Consider the following 23,129-nt stretch of genomic DNA (forward strand, 5'->3'; position numbering starts at 1 on the left):
TCATTTTTCATTGAACTGCAATCACAGTAAACTCTATTTTTTCATCTTTCTCTCATTTATTTTCACGTTGCTTGTACTGTTATCCCCACACTGAAACAACATATACTTAACTGCAATATATTTTCTCCCACCAACTCCATCCATTGTTAAACCTTTGTTAGCAACCAGGTTCATGATGATCCTTATACTGATTCTTTATGTATGTTTCTACACTGCTATTCCAGAAAATGTATACTTACCATAGAAGCCTCTGCATCACACGGTACTTATAGCGTGCACGATACAGAGTACCTACTCAAAGGAAACACACTTACCAATACATACTGTGAAGTTTGCATGTATTATAAGGGGGTATGTCTTATTAGATCTACCAATGTTTAAATGGTTTTAAAGGTTATCTTATCATTTATACTGTTAAGTGTTTAACAAAATTATGACAATACTGAACTGATTTGGCAAGAGTTCTCACATGGATTTTCTGCCTTCTTTATGTCATTATCTACTTCTAGCAAGTCCCTCAAACAGGACTTCTATTTTCTATTTTGAAAAAAAGTTGTGAGTGCCATATATTCAAATATACTTATATTCAAATTCAAGTTATCAGCAACAAGGTGTTTTGAAAGTACCTTTAAGTTTAATGTTTTTTCTTAGGCTACTTATTCTCTACACAGAAAGCAACTGAATAAGAAAAGCATAGAATATACTTCTTCTGTGCATTCATCACCAGTATTTGTTTGGATCAATGTACATGGGTTGAGCAGGAGGGATCAATTGTAATTGCTTCCTATACAGAAAAATACATGCATTGCTTTTGCCATACAGTTTTTATGCTTATCTAAACTGCTTTTTGTGTAAAAAAAATGTGGATTTAAAAAAAAGTCTGTTGTCAGAATATTTGAATTTCATTAGCTAACTATTACCAGTAAGTACAGACAACCCCAGTTATGCAAGACTTGACTTATATAAATTTGACTTAGAACAAATGTCTTCATGAGCCATATGTAAAATTTTCAAGGTTTGGAAATTAATTAGCAATTAAGTCATTATCCACCACCAGAATTCCAAACTCAGATTCCTGTGAATATACTTCAGTTTTTGGACAGTTGGTGCAATTCTGACTTGTTCAAAAATTGAATTAGACAAGATTTTTGAATAGCTACATTAAGTCTGGAAGTGCCTGTAGATTACTTTATTTTTAAACACGTCACTATCAATTAGACAAGAAGTTTAATTGAAGTTCATTGATGTATACATACCTTGGGTTCTAAGAAACTTCCTTGAAAATATCGATATGTAATATTCTTTCCTCTGGGGAGATCAACTGTAGCTTTCCATAGTAGACTGCAGAAAAATATTTTTTTAAAAAAAATACAGGAAAGTTAAACTATAACACATAAAAATCACTGGTTGTGTATACACATGCATGCACAATGGGATTTAAAAACCTTTCAACTCCCTTTTCCTTTAATAGTAGAAATCATAGCTTTTAATTACCTCCATAGATTAAAGAGAACATAGCATTATCCCAGTACCCTAGCACATTATTCAGGATTTTTAAAAAGAGGCATTTATCAAGTGTTTTCAGACAAAGTCACTTGCATGTTCTAGTAAAGCTTCCAAACAGTGAAAAAAGAAACTGTTTACATTTTTAAAAGAAACATGAAATCTAATGAATGTGAAAGAGTTTTCTTGATGACAACCTTGACCTTCACAATATTTTGTTACTCAGACATAAACTAAGAATGGTCAGTATATAGCTCTTGGATCAATTTCAAAAGTCTTCTGAAAAAGACTCATTCTTAGGAAAAACAATGTATTTTCCCAAGCAGGCTACTGTACTACACTGAAAGGTATAGAGAAAGTAAAAAAGAGCATGTGCAGTTGTGCACCAACTATTAACTAGAATGTATTTCCCATTTAACCTTATGGGAATGCAACTTATTCAAAGGGTTCATTTATGACAATACTGCTTTAACAGTATTTAACAACGACCTCAATATTGTATTAAATGGGCTGATGAATGCCTATGAGCAACCAGGCTATAATACAATTTATTATAATATAATCAAATGAGCAGAATAATATCTCCATTCACTTGGACTGAGAAAAAAAAACATTCCATGCTGAAAATTAATCAGAAAGTTCAAATTTTTGCAAAACAGCATTTCTTACTCCCCTAATCATGCAAGCTGGTTAAGTAAAATGAGAACAATAGTAATGCAAAAGAAAATATGAAATTAACAATAACATTGTAAAGGTGTGCTTTTCGGTAATATAATGATTACTTGGGATGCCCTGCTAATCCACAGTGGCTGAACTACTATTCTCCCATCAGCATGGTCCTTTAGTACAGTGCTAAGAAAATGTGTTTGCCATGGGAAACATTTCATCTTATTCCATCAAAGGTATCCCTCCAGCCATTGGCATTAGCTGGCATAATTAATGTAGGCATATTGAGGTTCTTTGTACCAACTTCTGTTATTTCTTAGCAATTACAATCAAGTGGGATGGGGAAGGAGCCTCTCATTCCAGGTTCCACTTTCCAAAATTAGTTGCAGACATGTGAAATGTCAATTTATAATAATGGTAACAGAGGGATGTATTTAACATGTGCTATAAAAATGGATCCAGGGAAATCTATTTTTAAACCTTAGTCATTCTGTGGTTGTGCCCCTAATGAATCCTCAGGACATCAAATATGTTAACAAACCAATTAAATACTTTGGTCATGTTATGCTGCCAGGTTAGTGATCGTAGTCAAAGAACCGGACTGAAATCTGGAGGACTCAAGTTCAGGTCTTCACTTGACTACAGATAGTGACTTTGGGCCACTTACATTTTTTTCAGTCTAATGTATCTACCGGGGAATAAAATGAGAGAGACAAACCCCCATGTGTAACACCTGAGCACTCATACAGAAAAGGTGGATACAAATGTAATAAATACATATGAGGCCCAATTTGTTGTGGTGAGTAAGGTGCTGAACTAGAAACCAGGAGATGGTGAATTATCGGTCTTGTCCTTCTTTAAGCATGAAAACAAACTATGTGTCTTTGTGCCAACCCTTCTCACAAGGTGTGTGCTGTGGGGAAAACAGGAGATCGTGGCAATACATATGCTGCCTTGAACTGTAAAAAAGGTGGGAGATAAATTTAATAATCAAGGCATGTCAAATCAGTGAATTTGATACCAGTGAAATAAAAGACATGAGCAAATACACTTAATATTATCCAGACTACTGTTACAGTTATTATTCAATTTTAATGTGCTACTGAAAAGAGCTTACGTATCACCAGCCTCATCCTCTGGATGCAGGATTACTGCACGCTGTGGATTCCAGTTTCCTAGAGAATAACAGCTTCCACATATAGCCAAAACTTCTCCTAGAAAAGAAGTATCAGAAAATAAATAAACTTTCAAATATTGAGTATTCAGACTAACACAAATAACAAATTATATACACTGCAGCAAAATGATGCAACCTGCACTGATATCTGATCTAAATAAGCTTAATGACTGAATTAATTTCATAGTTATTACATTTTTGTTAACTGTACTTATTTTTGTCATATTTGTTTTATTTTAAACACTAATATGTTTTTTTCTTCACCATATAATCATTGTGCCCAAAGTAGAACTACTTTAAAACATTATTTTGAAATGCCCTGTTTACACACAAAATAGTTGTTTCCTATCATTTTAAATTATTATTATTTTTGAAGTGCACACTTAAGTGTTTTGCACACAAACCAGTTCTGCTTTCAGTTTAAAACATTATTTCAAATTCAAAGCACTTTCCAGATTATTGAAGAAGCCTGTTTGAACTGTGTTCCACACAGTTTGCACATACTTACTTCACATCCCATCTTAAATAAATAATAGCAATAACAGCGCCCCCAGCAGAACAGAAAATTCATAATTTTTGTCTGAACTTTGCTGTAAAGATTATACTGAGATATGTTAGGATTACTGTTATATATATTGGAATTATATGGATATCGCACCTGGGAGCACAAAAGAGTGGATTTTTTTAAAATACTATGTACAACATCAGTATGTATATGTAACATAGTTACACATTATTAGTTTTGTAAACATTTAAAGCTCATATGTTCTCTGCCTCTAATCTAAGGCATCCACAACTTGCTAGCTGCTAGGGGATTTGTTATGAAATATTTTTGAATATGCTATCTAATGAAGTTTCAAAGGGGACCAGTTACACAATTAGACAGCATATAACCCACAAATGAAAAGAACAGAACAGCTCTACACTGTTTTGAAAACTTGAAGTGCAGTTTTCCAATATCTTTTTTCTGGTCCCCAAAATTCACAATTTTCTGAATCATTAAATTTTGCATGATTTTGTGGTGGGAAACAAAACATTAAGTGTATGAATGTCAAAAATCATACCAGGATCATGCTAATATATACATATATATTACACTGATACAGAAACATTTTTTCTCAATCTAATGTCCCTCAATGTGTTGGGAATGTAATTCCCAGAACTTCCACTTCCACAACTGGGGCATCATACTGGAAAAGCTGTGCTAAAATATTCTTTATGCAATTAAAGAAGGTGAGCGAAAGGGAAATATCCAGTTGGAGAATGATAGCAAGTTCAGGTTTCTGAAATCTCATGCTGGATTGTATCAGGAACTACAAGATGGTGGCTTAGTGTATTTATTAATTCCAACAGTGTAGTTTGGAAACTGAAATCTATGAGCTAGATTTACTTATGGATCAGGTGACTCTAATTCCATAAACCAAAACTAAACAATGACTTGGAATAATGTACAAACCAAACCCAGGGGTGGGATTCTACCGGTTCAGACTGGTTCTATAGAACCCGTTGTTATGACTTTGCGCAGTTGGGAGAACTGGCAAATTGTGCCCCTGGTTGGGCCCGCCCCTCTCCGCCCCCCTTGCCTAGTAAATCCTTATCATACATGCACAACATCGTGCGAATGCCCAACATCGCTGACTGCATTCTTCCCTGCCCAGTCACTCCTTAAGGTATTTCTTTTTTCTTCTTTTCCCTCCAGACGACCAGCTGTTTCTATGATCAGCTGTGCCGGGATTCCCCTGGCTGTCTTACTGCTTCATCCAGGAGGCTTCCCTGAGAACCAGGAAGGCAAAAAATGGAGGGGGGGGGCAACACCACCATCCCCCACATTCCATTTTTTGCCTTTTTGGGCCCCAGGGAAGCTTTCTGGGAGCAAAAATGACCCCCAGGACACTTCCCTGAAGCCCTGAAGGCCCCAAAACAGAGCGTGGGGGAGGATGCTGTGCACCTTCTCCAGGCTCCATTTTTTTTCTTCCTGAGCCCCAGGAAAGCCTTCTGGGAGCAAAAACGCCCCCCCAGGAGACTTCCCTGAGGCCCAGAAGGCCCCAAAACGGAGCCTGAGGGGGTGCTGCGCGCCCCTGCCAGGCTCCGTTTTTTTTCTTCCTGGGCCTCAAAATGTGTGTGTGCGTGCGCGCTAGAGAAAAAGAAGTCACGCCCACCCAGTCACATGGGCACACCCACCTAGCCATGCCCACAGAACTGGTTGTTAAAAAATTTGAATCCCACCCCTGACCAAGCCAAGTAGCAATTAATGCAAAAAAACAACAACATTTCTCTGTGTAAGATTTATTGGAAATTATTTCACTTATACTTCCTAACTAAAATGCATACTTTATGAGCTGTCAACATTTCTCCCTGTCAATTCTCTATACTCTGGCTGGGTTTTAGGGAAGGGGAAGACAGGGAATAAGAGCCACTACAGAATTATAATGCTTCAGCAAATTGGAAGTCACAGAAAAAAACAGCAATTCTTAACCCCACCCAGCTTGCCAAATGTTGTATGGAGTTTGCCCTTGCAATTCCAGTACCCAGGAGCAGAATATGATATTGTAACAACATACCTATAGTTGAGGTTCCCAATGTCATACCAGGGAGAACAATAGCCCCATTATGATGTTTTTACATTTAAAAAAATAGTTTTTATTTAGAAGAGAGAGAAAAGGTAGCAAGCTGCAACATACAGCGTTAGGTTCTACCATCATTTATTTACAATGTGGCTTCTGGTTTTTCCATTTAGATCTCATAATCTTTCCTGAGAAGCACAAATAAAGGGCAATCGCAATCTAATACTTTGTGTGAAAATATCTCTGTGTGGAAAAAAGGACAAATGTAAACAGGACTGATAGGAAATGTCCTCCAAAGGTAATATTGGCTAGCATTTGATAAATTCATATTTTGTATCTGATTTGTATCTCTACATTCTGTGGGTGAACTCTTTAGAACAGGGGTGTCAAACTCGGGGCGTCATGTTGTTGTCACGTGACGTATCATGACTTTTTTCCTCTTTGCTAAACCCAGGGTAGGTGTGGCCAGTGCATGAAGCATCCACCCCATGGGCTGCGAGTTTGACATCCCTGCTTTAGGACATATTTTGTCAAGCCATCCAAGACGTTCTCCAAATCCCAAATGCCTCCATCAACCCTGTCCAAACACTGTCCATTGTACCTCCACAAAAAGAATAACACTTGTACTACTTTCTCTGTATTGAGCTGAATGTGGCTGGTTATTATTCACAGCAAAATATATTCTATTATTAAATAGAAGAGTACTTTAAATAACTGAGTCTTACTTAATGTTCATTGATTGTATCTGTTACGCTTCATAGAGGGAGGAGAAGATTTTACCTTCAAGGCAGTGTTGACTCTAATCATTTAACTTTTAATTCAACTCTTGGCTAAACTTGGTAGAAGACTTCCTGTCTCAACTTGCCTAGTTTAGCCTCTTTCCTGTATTGCAACAATTGAAGTCATAACACAACACTTGATTGTCTGCTGCAGAGCAGTAAGGTGGAGTCCTTGTTTATCAGCTCCAGCATTTTGTATCCATGTTTCTTCTTACTCTAAGTCTAAATTAACACATTAAATGTTTTTGATGACCTTAAATAGCTGCAATGTGTTTACTTTCTGTAATCTGGAAATCATTGGTCTCACCTTGCCACTTTTAGCTCTAAACTTTCAACAGTTGATCAGATATGCAACTCATTACATACTTAAATGCATATATTCTTTTACACAGTATTTTCAAAAGAATTCTTAGAGAAGATAATCTGTTATTTGTCCAAGGATTAAGCATATGGCCCCAAATTCTTGCCTAAATAAATAATGGTTGTGTGCTACTTCTTATACATATTGACTACCTCAACACATAAACCCTATTTTATAGTGATTTTATTCATTTAAAATGAATTAGGATCCAAAGCTAAGAAATGAATAAAATAAAAAATGCTATGTTGTGTCTTATATTATTTTTAAAAAGAGATCCAAGTCATTAACTTAAAACAACTTATAGTGCAATTTGAGGGCTATGGAGAACCAAGTGTTTTTCAGATTTACCGTATATACTCGAGTATAAGTCGACCCGAATATAAGCCGAGGCACCTAATTTTATACAAAAAAACTGGGAAAACTTATTGAGTCGAGTATAAGCCGAGGGTGGGAAATGCAGCAGCTACTGGTAAATTTCAAAAATAAAAATAATTAATTTGGGAAACGATCTCACTATTGGAGGAGAAGGTCCCGCGTTCGCCTGTCTGCCCGCGGATGTCAGCGGAGCTTTGCCGCTGCTTCGTCCGGGGTCTCTGGGCAAACACGTCCACCCGAGCGGGCTTGTCGCCTCCGGCACGCAACGAGCACTGCCCTCGGATTCCCTGTCCGGTTGCCCCCTTTGAGGGCGATGGCAGTAAACTGTTCCCGTAGCAGCGGCTGCTCCGCTGACATCCGCGGGCAGACAGGCGAACGCGGGACCTTCTCCTCCAAGGGCGCCCGGCGCCTTTCTACCCACCCCGGCCCGTCTCTTTCAAGCGGCGGCGACTGCGGGCGGGGGTCATCCTGCGGGGACACCGGTGGGCGCGGAAAGAGGGGCGGGCGGGAGAAGCTCCTCTCCCTGCCCCGCCCGGGGGTCTTCCCCTTCTCCCGGTACAGGGAGCTCCGCGGTGCTGGGCGGGCGCCAAAGACGACGCTCGGGGCTCAGTCGGAACCGTCCGGCGCGCCCGATCCGATGCTAGCGCAGCGACTAGCGCAGCTTCGCTCCAGCGGCGGCCTTCCAAGCCGTGGCCTTTCCCTTCCCGAGGCGACGGGACTGGGGCCGCTCTGGCGGCGCGACTCCCACAGGGCCGGGAAGGGAAGGCAAAGCTCTTGCCTTTCTTCCCGGCGGGGACAGGTCGCCGCGGCTCCCCAACAGCCCCGGCCGGGAAGGGAAAGGCAAAAAGCTCTTTGCCTTTCCCTTCCCGAGGCGGCGGGACTGAGGTCGCGCCGGCGGCAGCGACTCCCAACAGCCCCGGCCGGGAAGGGAAAGGCAAAAAGCGCTTTGCCTTTCCCTTCCCGAGGCGGCGGGACTGAGGTCGCGCCGGCGGCAGCGACTCCCAACAGCCCCGGCCGGGAAGGGAAAGGCAAAAAGCGCTTTGCCTTTCCCTTCCCGAGGCGGCGGGACTGGGGCCGCGCCGGCAGCAGCGACTCCACACCATTTTTTTTTTCAGAGGGGAATCTGACTCGAGTATAAGCCGAGGGGGATTTTTTCAGCACAAAAAATGGGCTGAAAAACTCGACTTATACTCGAGTATATACGGTATTCAATCAATATAGACTCAGTTTTAAAACAGATGTATTATAGAATGAAACAGCAGAAATTGCCCGGTCACAAGTTTTACTTTATGTTATATTGCAGAAATTTTTGTGAAGCGCTGTTATGTATTGCTTGGGAGAAGGAAGGAAAATACACGTAGTCCTCGATTTACAATGGCAATTGAGACCAGCATTTCTGGGCTAACCAATGTGATCATAAAGTGCAACAGCATCACTTAGAGATGACAATCTCTGCTATCCTGGTTTGCTACCATTAATTGAATCTCAGGATCATTCAGCAAAGAAACTTCCTGCCATCTTACCACAACTAACTCAATGGGGAAGCCAGCAGGAAGTTGCAAAGTCCCAAGCAGCACAGCAGGCAGGTCAGTGGCTGCTGCAGAGTGAGGAAGGTTTGTGTGAAACTGCAAGAGTGGTGTATTAAAACACCAGGAGGGTGTATGTAAGTGCGTAAGTGGCAGGAGAGGCACATCAAGGCTCCAGGAAGGTACATGGGAGGGTATAAGTGACCAGTATGATATGAGTAAAGAGGGGCAATTAAAGAGTACATGGGTAGGAGAGACTTACCCTAATGACTTGCAATCTTCCCTGCCAGCTTTCCCACCAATTTTCAGGAGAAGCCGTCAGAGAAGGTAGCAAATAGCAATCAGGGGATTGCAGGGCCCTGCAACTGGTCATAAGTGCAAGCCAGTTGCCAAGCACCCAGATCATAATCACGTGACTATGGGAATTCTATGATGGCCAAAACTCTGAGGACTGATCATAATCATCATTCATTCAGTGGTGTCATAACTTCCAATAATTGCTGAATGAACAGTCCTAAATTAAAAACTACTTGTTTGAAAAATATCATTCAGTTTAGGCAGGGATTAAATTAATTAAGCAATAGAAAAAACTCTTCACATAGAGTGATAGTACAAGCAAGAAATATAGGTGGTAAACTGGTCTGAAGAGTAAATATGGAAATTCAAGTTGTCATATACTTACAAGACATAATCATAATATTTGAGGGAATAATATTTGGAAATGGTATACTAGAACTAAGGAAGCTTATCTTATTCATTAAAAATAATCTTTTACATACATACTCATTAAATGCCAAGCATATCTACAAAATGTAACAAGTGAAATTTTCCAAAAATCTTCTCTACAACTGCCTGAATAGAATTTGTTGCATGGAAAATTAATTTTCAATTCTATTGCAAGTCTGCACTAAAAATACTTTGTACCTGGTGGAGATACTCCTCTTATTTCAAAGGTAACCTGACAAGGTGCCATTTTCAATTATTTTCAAAAAATCTGTTGAGAAAGAGAAAGAAGGAACATCATGTTATTATTTCATTTATCTTAACACAATCTTTCAAGAAAGAGCCCTAATTTAAATTACAATACAAGCCAAAATAATAGAAACAGAGGGTAAAAAGGAGTAGTGTTATACTATGTGGGCAAGCCATGCACTTTGAATTTCACAGGGGAAAAAAATGTTATTTAGTGCATATCTAAACAAAGCCATATGTTAAATTTGTCTGCAAGGGGAGGGAAGCAGCTCTGCAATCTGCCAAATTGATAATAACTATTGGCAAACTAGAAATGAAAGTCTATGAAACCAAATTGAAATATTTATACAGCATTGAGTGACTCTTCAAATGAAGCATATACTAAGATATTTTTTCAGGTTTAAAAGCCAACTATTCTTTTGCAAGGATGTGGAATAGTTAGTATACAAATTATTGAAGCTACGCCCACTTTTTCCCAATGAAGAGTTTTTCAGTTACAACCTTTACAGCATCCCTATGATCATGTGATCAAAATTCAGATACTTGCCAATTGGTTCATATTTATGACCATTTCAGAGTCCCAGAGTCATGTGATCCCTTTTTGCAACCTTCTTATAAGTAAAGTCAAAGGGGAAGATTCACTTAACAACCAACTAACTTATCAATTGCAGTGATTCACTTAACTATGACAAGAAATGTCTTAAATGGGGCAAAACTCACTTAACAAATTCTCACTTAACATAATTTTGGGTTCAATTGTGGTCATAAGTTGAGGGCAATCTGTATAGAAAAGGAGCAAACTTCCTCTTTAAATAGAAATGACATCAAGCCAAGAAATACCATTTTAAAGAAACAGTAAAAAGTGAATTTGATTATGTGTCACCAAGTCTTTTTCAATCACAGAGATAGATTTTCTCCATAATGATCTATCCCTTCAATGGTGCACTGATTGACAATGTAACTGAGTCTACCCACTTACTGGTTTCTTCCATCTTTTCCAACATTACAGACATTTTGAAAGAGATCAGTCTTTGTATAATGTATCTGAAGTAGAATAAGCTGAGCTTGTTCATTTGTGCCCCACATGAGAATTCAGGATTGATCTGTTCAGTGACCCTTTTGTTAGTTTACTTGAGTATCTTCAGTACTCTCAGGAGTCTTCTCCAATCTTAAGCCTCTACCTAGCTGTGTAGTTGCTAAGGATCAATATCAATCAGTCTTTGACCTATGACCACAATTGACCCCAAAATTTCTGTTGCTAAGTGAGACATTTGTTAAGTGAGTTTTGCCTCATTTTATGACTTTTGCCACAGTTGTTAAGTGAATCACTGCAGTTAAGTTAGTAACAAGGTTGTTAAGTGAATCTGTCTTCCCATTGATTTTGCTTGTCAGAAGGTCTCAAAAGGTGATCCAATGACCCAGGGACACTGCAATCATCATAAATATCTGAATTTTGATCACATGATCATGAGGATGCTGCCAATGGTTGTAAGTATGAAAAATAGTCATAGATCACTTTTTCAGTACTATTGTAACTTTGAATGATCACTAAACAAATTACTTATTATGAATTATACTGACTTGATAGCACGTTTATCAAGCCTCTTCTGACAGGTATAGATGTTTACTTCAAATACTGTACTATGTTCTAGTTTGTTTTAATCAAGATGTGTTGAAGAAGTCATAGTGATCTGGTTAATTCATAATGTTAAACCATACATTATTTACAAACCATAATGGCTGAAACTACAACTGCAATATGTTTCATACTAAGTTGGTTTATATTTCATCTACATCATAGTTTCATCATGATTTACTGACTAAATCACACATAAAACACCTAATTCAATCATTCATACAGTATGTTAAACTAAAACAACTCCATCATGACTTAAGACACCGTGAATCAAATTTACTTAAAATAAAATCATTTGATTCTTTAATTTCACTATTAGTAATCCCAAGCTGAACAGCCAACAATCCTGATTTGATCCATTAATTCACTGACATCGAGAGTCAAAAGAAGCTCTTTCTCTTCTATATGAATAGCTAACACAGTCTTGGACAGAGATCTTACATACTTCTTTACACTCAGGTCAAAGGACCAAGAAGTTGAGTCTCCAGTGTATGGGATAAGTCTGACAAACCAGTAATTTCAGTAACTGTATAATATGCTTATTTTCCTTTACATTATTGCACAGCAGTCTTTAATTTCATTTCATTCTTTTGGAAAATAGATATATTAACAAACTTGCAACTTATCTAGTTCTACCAGATTGTGAAAGCCCCACACAGAAGAAATTGTATAGCAACATTCAAGTGTATTATTTACAATCAATTCGTAACCCAATATAAAATATTTACAGCAACAGTCACTAAAGCATCTATTACTGCAAAAAATCTTTTTCCTGTGGACACCCACTTGTTTGTTCCTGCTTCTTCTTCTCAGTTTGCTTTAATCTGCATTGCAGAATTCACCGACCTCAAACCTCCAGCTTTGAGCATTGCAGAAAGCCAGTAGAACTTGTCATAATATGCATTTCATCTTTGTGGACTACACAGTAAGCAATGACTTTGCATGAAATGCAATGAAAGCGTGTGAATAATCCATTAGAAAAACCACTTTTCTGAAATGGATTAGAAATTAATAAACTGCTGATCACCAAACTCACTACTGTGAATTTATAAAGCATCAATAATAATTATATGAGATACAATAACCTTACAGGGCTTAGCTAAGAAAAACCCATTTGTGATTTGAATTCTATTGACTTAATCTCTGTCATGTTTACAACAGAGATAGTCATACATTGATAATAAACGAGGTACTTAGGATACATTGTCTTTAACAAGAAATACAGTACACCTTGGATGCCCCCATGAAATATACAGCAGCAACTACAGAAAGTCCTTGACTTATGACCATCAATAAGCAAAAATTTCCATTGCTAAGCAAGACAGTTAAATGATTATTGCCTCATTTTAACAACTTAACTTGCCACAGTTGTTAAGTGAATCACAGCAGTTGTTAAGTTAGTAACACAGTTGTTAAGTGAATCTGGCTTTCCTATTGTCTTTGCTTGTCAGGTCGCAAAAGGGGATCATATGACCCTGGGATGCTGCAACCATCATAAATACATACCAGTTGCCAAGTGTCTGAATTTTGATCTCCCCAGCCACAGGAATGCTGCAACAATGTGAAAGATGGTCATAAGTCACTTTACTCAGAGCCACTGTAACTTTTGAATTGTCACTAAACAAATGGTTGTAAGTCTAGGACTATCTGTATGGCTGTTTGGCTTAAGACTAAGAAACAGCAGGTTGAATTGAACATGTAAGCAGAAGTAGTTATGCAAAGAAAGTAAAGTATGGCCTATCATAGTTAACTAAGACAACAGAGGGCTTTAATGTTTTTTTTTTAAACAAATTTTATTAATTTCAAAAACAAACAAATCATCATCAACCATTACATACTTGAACCTTTTTCCATTATAAGTTTTACAAGTCAGATAAAACCTTATTTTATACAATATAATTCTATTTTAAGCCATTTCCATAGGAGCATAAAAATACCTCTTATCCAATTTCTCTTAACTTCTCTTTACTCTTATTCAATTTCACTATTATTATTTCATCTATTTCTTTCTGGCTTGGTTACCATTATTCTCATTCTGTATTTTTACAAGGTTTTATTAATTCTTCCAACAACATAAACACACAACAAACAAACATATAAAAATCTTTTAGGAAAGTAACTTGGCTCCAGGTACCTCTCTTTACGTGGGCTTCAATTATATTCATGCTCATCTTACATATCATTACCTATTTTATTTACCATTCTATATCTTCTATAAAAACTTCTCCACACATTTCACTCTTCTTAATTCTATCTTATTTAATCCATCTTAATTTAAATCATTATATTTGTATCTTTTGCCCATTCTTTATTATCCCTCTATCTCATTCCTTATAATAAAAAGAAAAAGAATTTCTCCTGAAATCACTACTCAGAGTATGATGCCTTTCTATCCTCCCCCTAAATTAATTAGATTAACATTTAAAATAACACCTAATACTCAATCTGATTCTGCTTGGTACATTCTATCTACTAATTTTTTTTTAATAATAATAAAAACAGAGTAATAAATCCAAAATGATTGAATACATAGTTAAATAATAAATCTAAATATTAAATCTTATAGCTTTCCCGTTGCCTTTTCAAAAACAAATGCTACTATAATAGTTTTATAATAACATCAATACCATAGTCATATTAAACTCTTTAATTAAAACTCAATATTCTAAACATTCCCTTTAATATTTTATTAAATTTTAAAATAAATCATTATTAAACATTTCAACATTTTAATTTCTTATTAACTCTTAAGCCATTCTAATTTTCTATTTCTAATACAAGTGTTACAATACCATCTTATGTACCTTGCAAAATCTTTTTAAAGAAATTGTACTTTACCCTTTGTCCCTAAAAAATTCCTCTTTTCCCATCTAATTTCAAAACTTTATGGCTTTTCTCCGCCTTTCCCCTTTCTTTCTTCCCCCACCAAATCTTCCTACCCACCCTTCTTCTAGCCTCTGCCTTGCTAGCATCCCTTCTCTGTTGTGTTCCCTTTTTCTTTGTTTACTATCATTATATTTATTTTGCATCTTATTTTTCTCTTTCTTGAATGTTTTTTAAATCTTAAGTCCTTCATTTTCCTCGCTTTCTTCCTTCCTTCTTTCTTAAATTTTGAAATTCATTAAAGATGGCTTCTTCGCCTTCTTCTTCTTGTTGTTCTTCTGCCTCGATCTGTTGTATTGTCTGTTGATAGTTAACCAGCGCCATTTCTAAAAAAAGGAAGGCTTTTTCCATACCATCTTTACCGTCTGTTTTTGTTTGCTCATATTCTTCCCTCAGATCCTCAAAAGGAAAAGCCATTATAAATCTTTTCTTTTCTTTTCTTTTTCCCTCTTTCTTCTTACACCATCCAAGATATTTCAAGAAAAAAATAGAACAATCCCAAAGTCCTCAATCAATCCAAGCCAAGACAAAGTTCTCCCTTTCTCTTCCAGGGGTAGTATCAGACAAAAGAAAAAAGAAAATCCAAATCTGTATTTTAAAGCCTTATTAAAATTATATTTCTGTCTTCAAATCCTTAAGGCATCTCCTCCAACAACATCAGACCAAATGAATATCTTTTTTGTCCTCTCCCTTCCGACTTATCACATAAAGCTAGTTTTACCTGAAAAAAAAACCAGGTTTCTCAATATCCACTTATTAATTCCGTCGGGAGGAAGAATAAACTTTCCTTTCAGCACCTCAAAATTGCCGCTTATTTTCTCTTGCGGAAAGAATCATCCAAAAAGCCATAATTTCCAGGAATTATATTAAATGTATCTTAGAGTCCTGGATCAACCAAGAAAACTTTCACTCTCAAAGGCTTTCTCCTCTTCCTCCTGCGCATTCTTACCCAGCTGCCGGCTTCTTTGTGGCGGCCATTGCGGACCGCCGCTGCACTGTCTTGGGAAAAGGGGTTCTGCCGGCCGGGAGGGGTCTGCAACACCCCAATCCCTCTCCAGATCCCCCTATCTTCAGCTACCCCTGCAGGGTAGCCTAGCTCCGAACCCGGCCGGATCGGAGCACCAAAAACGGCTAGCGTGGCAGGGATCGCAGAGAGTCGCAAATCCCTGCCGCTCGCGAAGCCGACAAACCGGAAGTCCCAGAGGGCTTTAATGTTAAAGACACTGTCCATTATCTATATACTACTAAATCCCTTGTGTCTGTAATCTTTGAGTGGGCAAAATGTTGAAGCAGAAGGCCAAATCTTTTCAATCAAGGTTCCTCAAACGGGCTTACAGAATACTGGGACCCAATGAATGAAATTTGGGAAATTGTGACTGCTTCACTTCTAGTGGATTACTGTTACTTCAGTGCTGCTACCACTGCACTGTTGCAGTTGTGGGAAGGAAGGGAAGAGGGAAGGAAGGAGCACAAAAAAAGGGAGAGGAAGGAAGAGAAGTAAAAGGAAGAAAAGAAGGGAGAAGAAAGGGCAAGTAGGACTGAAGGAGGGAGATTTGTGTGTGTGTGTGTGTGTGTGTGTGTGTGTGTATGTGTAAATTTTATTGGTTTTTAAAGACAAGCATAAACAAACAAAACATAAAAACATCCAACTTTCTTCCATAAGTATACAAGCAGTGTGTCGGTTGGTTTACAAATTTTTTTGTGCATCCATTTCATAGTCTTCAATTACAGTTACACTGCATAATAGCTCATATTATCAATCAAAAATTGAATACCCTAGTATCATTATTAATCAATCATTTGACAATAATTTTATTCATTCATATTTTGCGAGATAACTATAATTTGCTTAGTTTATTTTATAACAATTCATATAATCCTCCCAAATCTATCCTAAAAACATTTTGTAGATATAATAATAATAAAAAGAAAAAAAATACATCTTTATATATTCATTATTTTCTAAAATTCTACATATTCCATTATTATATTTTATTATCTAACCATTGATAGAAAAGGTCCCAAATTTTGTGAAATTGTTTATCCTCTTGTTCTCTAATTTCAAATATCAATCTACTCATTTTAGCACATTCCAATATTTTCTTAATAATTTCTTACTGAAAAAACATCCGGTTTGCAAGCTTTCGGCGGCAGCAGGGATTCGCGACCGCGCGATCCCTGCTGCGTTCGCCGCCAAGGTTCCCCCGATCCATTTGGATCTGGGGGATATAGCTGCCCCGTAGAGGCAGCTGAAGACAGGGGGGATCCGGCAAGGGGTTTGGGGGTGCCGCAAACCCCCTCCCCAGCCAGCTAAACCCCCTTTTCCCGAGGCGGAGGAACGGCGGTCAGCAATGGCCGCCACGAAGAAAGCTGCAGCCGGACAAGCAGGTGCAGGAGGGAGAAAGCTGGAAGAAAAGTGAAAGTTTTTCACTTAGAAAGCTTCTAACCGGGACAAGACGGGAGAAAGTGACCTGGAATCTTGAAAGTTGCTAAGTATATATTGTTCCTTGTGAGAGTTACAAGCTGCGAATACTCTAAAGGGGAAAGTTTTTTCTTTGTTCTACTCTCCTTCCTAAAGTGACAGCGGAAAAAAAACAAAACTTTTTGGCTGTGAGTGGGAAGGGAGAGTGAAAAAAATTAGAGCAAAATTTGAAAATAAGGAGAAGATTGCCTAGAATTGCAAAGAGTTGTTAAACATTAAAAAACTTCCAAAAAATATATTTGAAAAGGATTTGTGATTACTTTAACCCCAGAAAGAGAAAGTGAAGAAGGAAGGTATCTAAAAGAAATAGTCTGTTTGGATTGTTTGGTGATTTTGGAACCTTTGGAAATTACTTCTGATTAAAACATCTGGGTGGTTGTTTGGAAAAACTTTTTCTCTACACAATGGCATCATCTATGGATGGATTGAAACTTATATATCAAAAATATGAAAAAGAAAAACAAGGAGGGGAAGATGGTCTTGGCACTATTTTTCAATACTTGGAAATGGCGGTTTATACTTATGTGAAGCAGAATGAGGATGATGGGGACAAAGAAGAAGAAGAAGCCATCTTTGATGAACAAATGACTTTGATTGGAGAAGGGAAAAAGCAAGAGAAAAAGGAAAAAAGGTCTTTAAGATCTGGAAAAACAGCCCAAAAAGAGAAGAATAAGGTGAAAAGGGAACATTGTTAAGAAACAACAGAAAGGGGGAAGGCAGAATAAAAGGGAGGTGGAGAGACAAGGGGTTAAAGAGGACAAGGAGAAGAAGAAGCAAGAGAGAAAGGAAGGGATGAGAAGCCCTAATGGTGGGGAGCAAGATGTTAAGAAGCAAAAGTTTTTTAGAGATAATGGATAAATCTTATTGTTAAAGGGATTCTAGAAAGGTACATAAGACTGCATTTTTATACCTGTATTTAGAAGTAATCATAGAAAATTAGAAATAATATGTAACTTAAAATGTGATAAAATATTTAACATAAATTAGTGAAATTTTTGGTTAAGAAAAAGGGAGTACTGTAATGAAATATGATTCAAGATTGTGATGGGGGGGGGGTAATAATCTTTGGAAAGCATAAGTGTTCCCACAAAGGCATGATATTTAATTGAAATGGATAAAATGTTTAAGATATAAATGATTGTTAATATTAATGATTAGAATATGGTATACTAGTGAAATTTTTTGTGAAATGAGATTTGAAGTAGGAGGAGGAACATTTTAATGAAATATTGAGCTATAATATGTGATGGGGGGGAATAATTATGGAAAATAGGGCTCCCATAAAAGTATGTGATTTAATTGAAAAGCAATGAGTTAAACGTTTAAGATATGAATGAATATCAATACTAATGAATAGATTTGTATTATTTTTGATAATATAGTATAATTTTAGAATGTACCAGACAGAATCCCAATGTATGTCATGTGTTTTATATTAAGTATTATAAATATAGGGGAAAGAGATAAAGGCATCATACTCCATATAGTGTACAGGAGAAGTCTTTCTTCTTTTTTAAAGAAGAAAAATAAATGGTTGGCTGGAATAGAACAGACAAAGAATAATAAATATTATGATACGAATTGAGAGGAGATAAATAAAATAAAATAAAATTGAGAAAATTTAAAGGAGAGGAGAAGTCATATAGAAAATTGAAAATGTTAATAAGATATGAAATGGTATGTAAAATGAATATGAATTTGAGTTTGTGTCTGTACCAAGAGTTTTAACCCGGGACTAAGCAACTTTCAGAAAAGAGATTTTTTATGCTTTTATGTTTTGTGTTTATGTGTATTTATGTATTGTTTGTCTTGAAAATAAAATTTTTATTTTAAAAATAATAATAATTTCTTCCTGCGATGGTATTTTCTCATTTTTCCAGTTTTTAGCAAATACAATCCTAGCCGCTGTTAATACATTTACAATCAAATATTTCAAATCTTTGCTATATGTATCAGGTAAAATTCCCAATAAAAATATATCTGGTTTCAAATCTATATGTTTTTTTGTCATTTTTTCCAACCACATGTGGATTTTAGTCCAGTATTTTCTAGCATCCGCACAAGTCCACCACATATGGTAGTATGAGCCAGGTATCTGATGACATTTCCAACATTTTTTGGATTTATTCTTGAACATTCTTGCTATTCTTGTCGGGGGAAATGCCACCTGTAAAACATCTTATACAAATTTTCTTTAAATGCTGTTGACATTATCATTTTATAATTTTGAGACCACAATTTTTGCCATTTCTCTAAATCAATCCCATATTCAAAATTCTTCCCCCAAGCAATCATTGTTTCTTTAACTTGTTCTTCTTCTAGTTTAATTTCTAATAGATATCCATAGTTTTTTAATCACCGTTTCATCAGTACCTGTCAAAATCTTATCTAAGTCAGTCAATTTATAATAGAAACCTTCTGTTTTAAAATCTTTATCATACCTTGAGTGTATTTGCGCATATGAAAACCAATTCATCTTTATACTTTGTTCCTCTAGTTTTTGCATAGATTTAAGTTCACCCTTTTCATTCAATATTTCCCCATATCTAACTGTTTGTTCCTTCTTGTATATGATAGGATAGGAAAATGCTTCAATAGTCGATAACCAGGCTGGAATTTTCAAATAACATTGTCTTTTAATCTTCTCCCAATTTAACCAGAGACTCCCGTATATGATGTCTTCTAAAATAGCCCTGTACCATAAAAAAGTGTGCCACCCCAACAACAAATCATGTCCTTCTAATGTCAACAATCTAATATTTCTTAGTTATCCATTCCTTAACCCACATCAGATTTGTAGCTTGGTAGTACAACTCCCAATTAGGCAAACCAAATCCTCCTCTAATTCTAGCATCTTGCAAGAGTTTTAACTTTATTCTTGCTTAAGGAGGGAGATTTTTGATGCTCACTGCCAGCTTCCCACAAGAAAATTTAACGGGGAAGCTGAGAACAGGTCAGAAGTTGCTCCTGCTCTGAAATTTTGCCCTCTGGTGGTCATTCTGTCTCTCTGCTTAGGTAAGGAAATCTGGAGTGAGATTTCAGAGGTCACAGGTTGCTTACTAGCATGTTAAAGATGACTTCCAACAACCATTCCAAATTGTTGTGGAAAAAAGTGAGCAGACTCAGCTATAATATCAAAGCAGCAGTAAGCAGAAAGAACTTGATCTTCTTTCATTAGTGTTTTTATAAGCAGCTCAAATCACAAAGAATAGAGAGATTATGGAGAGGCTAGCAAAGGAAGTTCCACATACCAGAAAGACTGAAAATTTAAAAAATTATCTTACATATTTTTGGCATGAAGAATTTGTGTGAGTGTGCATGTGTGCATATGCATGCGTGTGTTTACCTCCAGAAGTTCACCATCAAAGAGAATTGACTTTAAAAAATATTTTATATCAGAATGTTGTTCCCTCAATAGTTCACGTCACCATAACATTGTTCCTTACATCAACAATAGTACTTAAGAATATATTGCAAGTTACATTGTACTACTAAAAAAAATGAAATACCAATGTTTTCCATATGTGGTCTTTTATATTATAAAATAGGGACTGTACAACTAATTGTAAAGTTTTTTTGGCAATATGTTTCAATTAGATAAAAAAATAAATACCTACTACTCACTGGACCAACTAAAAGAAGGAGTTCAATGTTAGTCTAGATTTATGTGCCATACTGTATTTTTTAAAAAAACAGGTTACCTACAAGGATTAAAATTATTTTCCCTATAATTAAAAGAAAGCATGTTCAGCTTTAACAAAGAATCTCATTCATCGAAGAATTTCTAAGTAAGTCATCTTTTGATGCTTTCATTTTGAAAGCTACTCAAGGCTTAGTATAATTTGTTAGTCAAACTATAAGTGTAAGCTTGTGAGCATTAATATAATTCCATTTTTCCCAGACAGCTGTTCCATATCAGTTGCCTCAGTGAAGCAAGATTCTACTTATCAGGACATGCAGCAAAAACTTTAAAACCGTAATGGTGAACTGGTAGCACGCAGAACCCGCTCTGCGGGCATGCGACCTGTTGCCCCAGCTCAGCTCTGCCACGCATGCACGCACACCTTCCCACCGGCCAACTGGTCTTTGGGTCTCTGCTGCGCATGTGCGGGGGGGGGCATATGCGTGGGGGACCTGCGCACATTGTATTTGGGGGGTTTGTCCGCACACATACTTTGGGCACTCGGTGCTGAAAAGGCTAGCCATCACTGCTTTAAAATGTAGATCTTCTCATCTTGTCTATATGGATACCACCATGGCAAGTACAGTAATTTAAAACTTTTATACAATATTCTTTGACAGATTCTTCCAACTCAGTGACAAATGAGCCTTCTCTTCCATGACCTGCACTCTCTGGAACATCTTGACTCCTAAGGTAAAGTCTGTCTCCTCCTTTCTGGTCTTCCAGAAGAGTCTTAAAACCTGGCTCTGGTTGGCCTGCAGCCTCAAAGAAGGGCTGGTTATGCTGAAGGTGGTTGATTGAGCATCCATACCATTGGATTTAACCTTTAATTGTTGTTAATCTTAATCTGTATTTTACTGTTTTTATATTTATGCTTTTATATTATTGTAAGACACTCAGAGTCACTTGGGAGGGCGAGGAAGCATATAAATTTAATAAATTTTCATGAGAATTTGGTATCATTCTCCATTTGTTTGTACTTCAAAGTACAAACAATGCAACCAAGTTTCATTGTTCATTTTTTCTTCTACAAGAGCAGACAATTGCTTAAATCATGAATAGCTGTCCTGAAATCTCTGCAGCCTAGAATTAAACCAAAGATTTTGTTTGTAACACCAATCATTATAAAAGGGTTTTGTCTTTCCTGATTGTAAATGGCTATATCCACCTATCACATACTAAAGACAATTAACTGTATCCTGTATGTATGAAATTGACCACTTGAACTTAATAAAGATGGTTGGTGGCTACATAGTTTGCATGGATTAAAACATCTGAATAATCTTGATTGAATAAGCAATCACTCAATCCAACTTAAAAACCAGATGTTTTATTTTAGATTTTCAGGTACAAAAAGTATGTAGAAATTTACATGTAGAATATTCATTTTTACTGGAAAATTCTGTCATGTACAATTAATCCATCTTTGCCTTCCCTCTGACATATCAAGGATACTGTTACATGACACTGAGTTACATACCAAACCACTACATTGTAGTTCAGCATGTTATGCTAACTATACATATGTTCATATTCTGCAGTATATTGCAGAAACATGGAAAATTGAGTTAGATAAACCACAGTTAAGATAACCATGAGTAAAGCACATTGTGGAAATACAGGCTGGTTTTTATTTATTTGCAGCAAATTATTTTGGTATCAAAGTTGACTCAATCATGGCAAATTTTTACACTGAAACTTATGGTTCAAATCAGATATTACTCAACTCTCCCCATCCCCCAAGTAGGCTGTATTAACATATTAAGATACCATGTGTCTAATTTGTAGCTTAGTACACTGTATGGATGGGGTGCTATGGTTAGTATATGACTCAGTGCTTTGTAAATCCAGATTATTTGAATTTATATAGTTTAGTTAACCCTGGTTTAATTTGCTGTATAACTATATCCATAGATACATAATGGAAAAAAGGGTATTAGATCAGAGAACCCACACAAGATCATTTTTAAACAACTATTTCTGTACTATAATGTATTCTTCTGTACAGCTCTTAAAACCATAGGAGCTCTAATATCCCCCTGTACATCTGGTCAGAAAAGGGAAAGTTGGCTATCTTTCAATTGGGATTTACACCGGGTCCACAATCTGAATTAAGAGATTCCAACTGATGACAAATATATTTCATTTACTACATCCCTCAAATACATTTGCTCCCCTACCTACCGGATTCCCAATTTGGCTCAATGTTTGCACTTTTAATATTATGGTTAAGCTAACAGGAAAAAATAATAATTGAATAGTTCCCTTCTAGGATAATACTAATATGTTTGAATGCTAGAAGGAATCTAGCAAGTGTGTCTAATTGTGAAAAAGGCCAATTGGATGCTTTTGATAACCCCCTCTCTTCTTGCACTATACAGGAATTTCAACAGCAACTCAAAATAATGATATTCAAAAGAAGGCAAAGATATGGAGAAGGCGGAGCTTCGTCACTGCGATACAGCTGCAATCTCGGGGCTCCGAGATCGCAGCTGATATCTTCGCTCCTGGTCGGTCCTAATG

At 36.7% G+C, this 23,129-nt stretch overlaps 1 protein-coding gene across 2 annotated transcripts in view; it reads right to left on the minus strand.

Annotated features, from left to right (window-relative positions):
* GPCPD1 (glycerophosphocholine phosphodiesterase 1) overlaps window positions 1-23,129 on the minus strand; it is a 71,090-nt gene that overhangs the window by 38,257 nt on the left and 9,704 nt on the right. For both annotated transcript variants that reach the window (XM_026668535.2, XM_026668536.2), the window contains exons 2-4: window positions 9,876-9,945; window positions 3,287-3,383; window positions 1,257-1,341 (exon numbers count right to left, since the gene is read on the minus strand). In XM_026668535.2, the coding sequence (XP_026524320.1) occupies window positions 1,257-1,341; window positions 3,287-3,383; window positions 9,876-9,924 (231 nt within the window). In that variant the 5' untranslated portion in view covers window positions 9,925-9,945. The remainder of the gene's footprint in view (window positions 1-1,256; window positions 1,342-3,286; window positions 3,384-9,875; window positions 9,946-23,129) is intronic.

The sequence above is a fragment of the Notechis scutatus genome, chromosome 1 (genome assembly GCF_049901735.1).
Source record: "Notechis scutatus isolate UNSWTSFEM ecotype Mainland chromosome 1, rNotScu1.2, whole genome shotgun sequence".
Lineage (NCBI taxonomy): Eukaryota > Metazoa > Chordata > Lepidosauria > Squamata > Elapidae > Notechis > Notechis scutatus.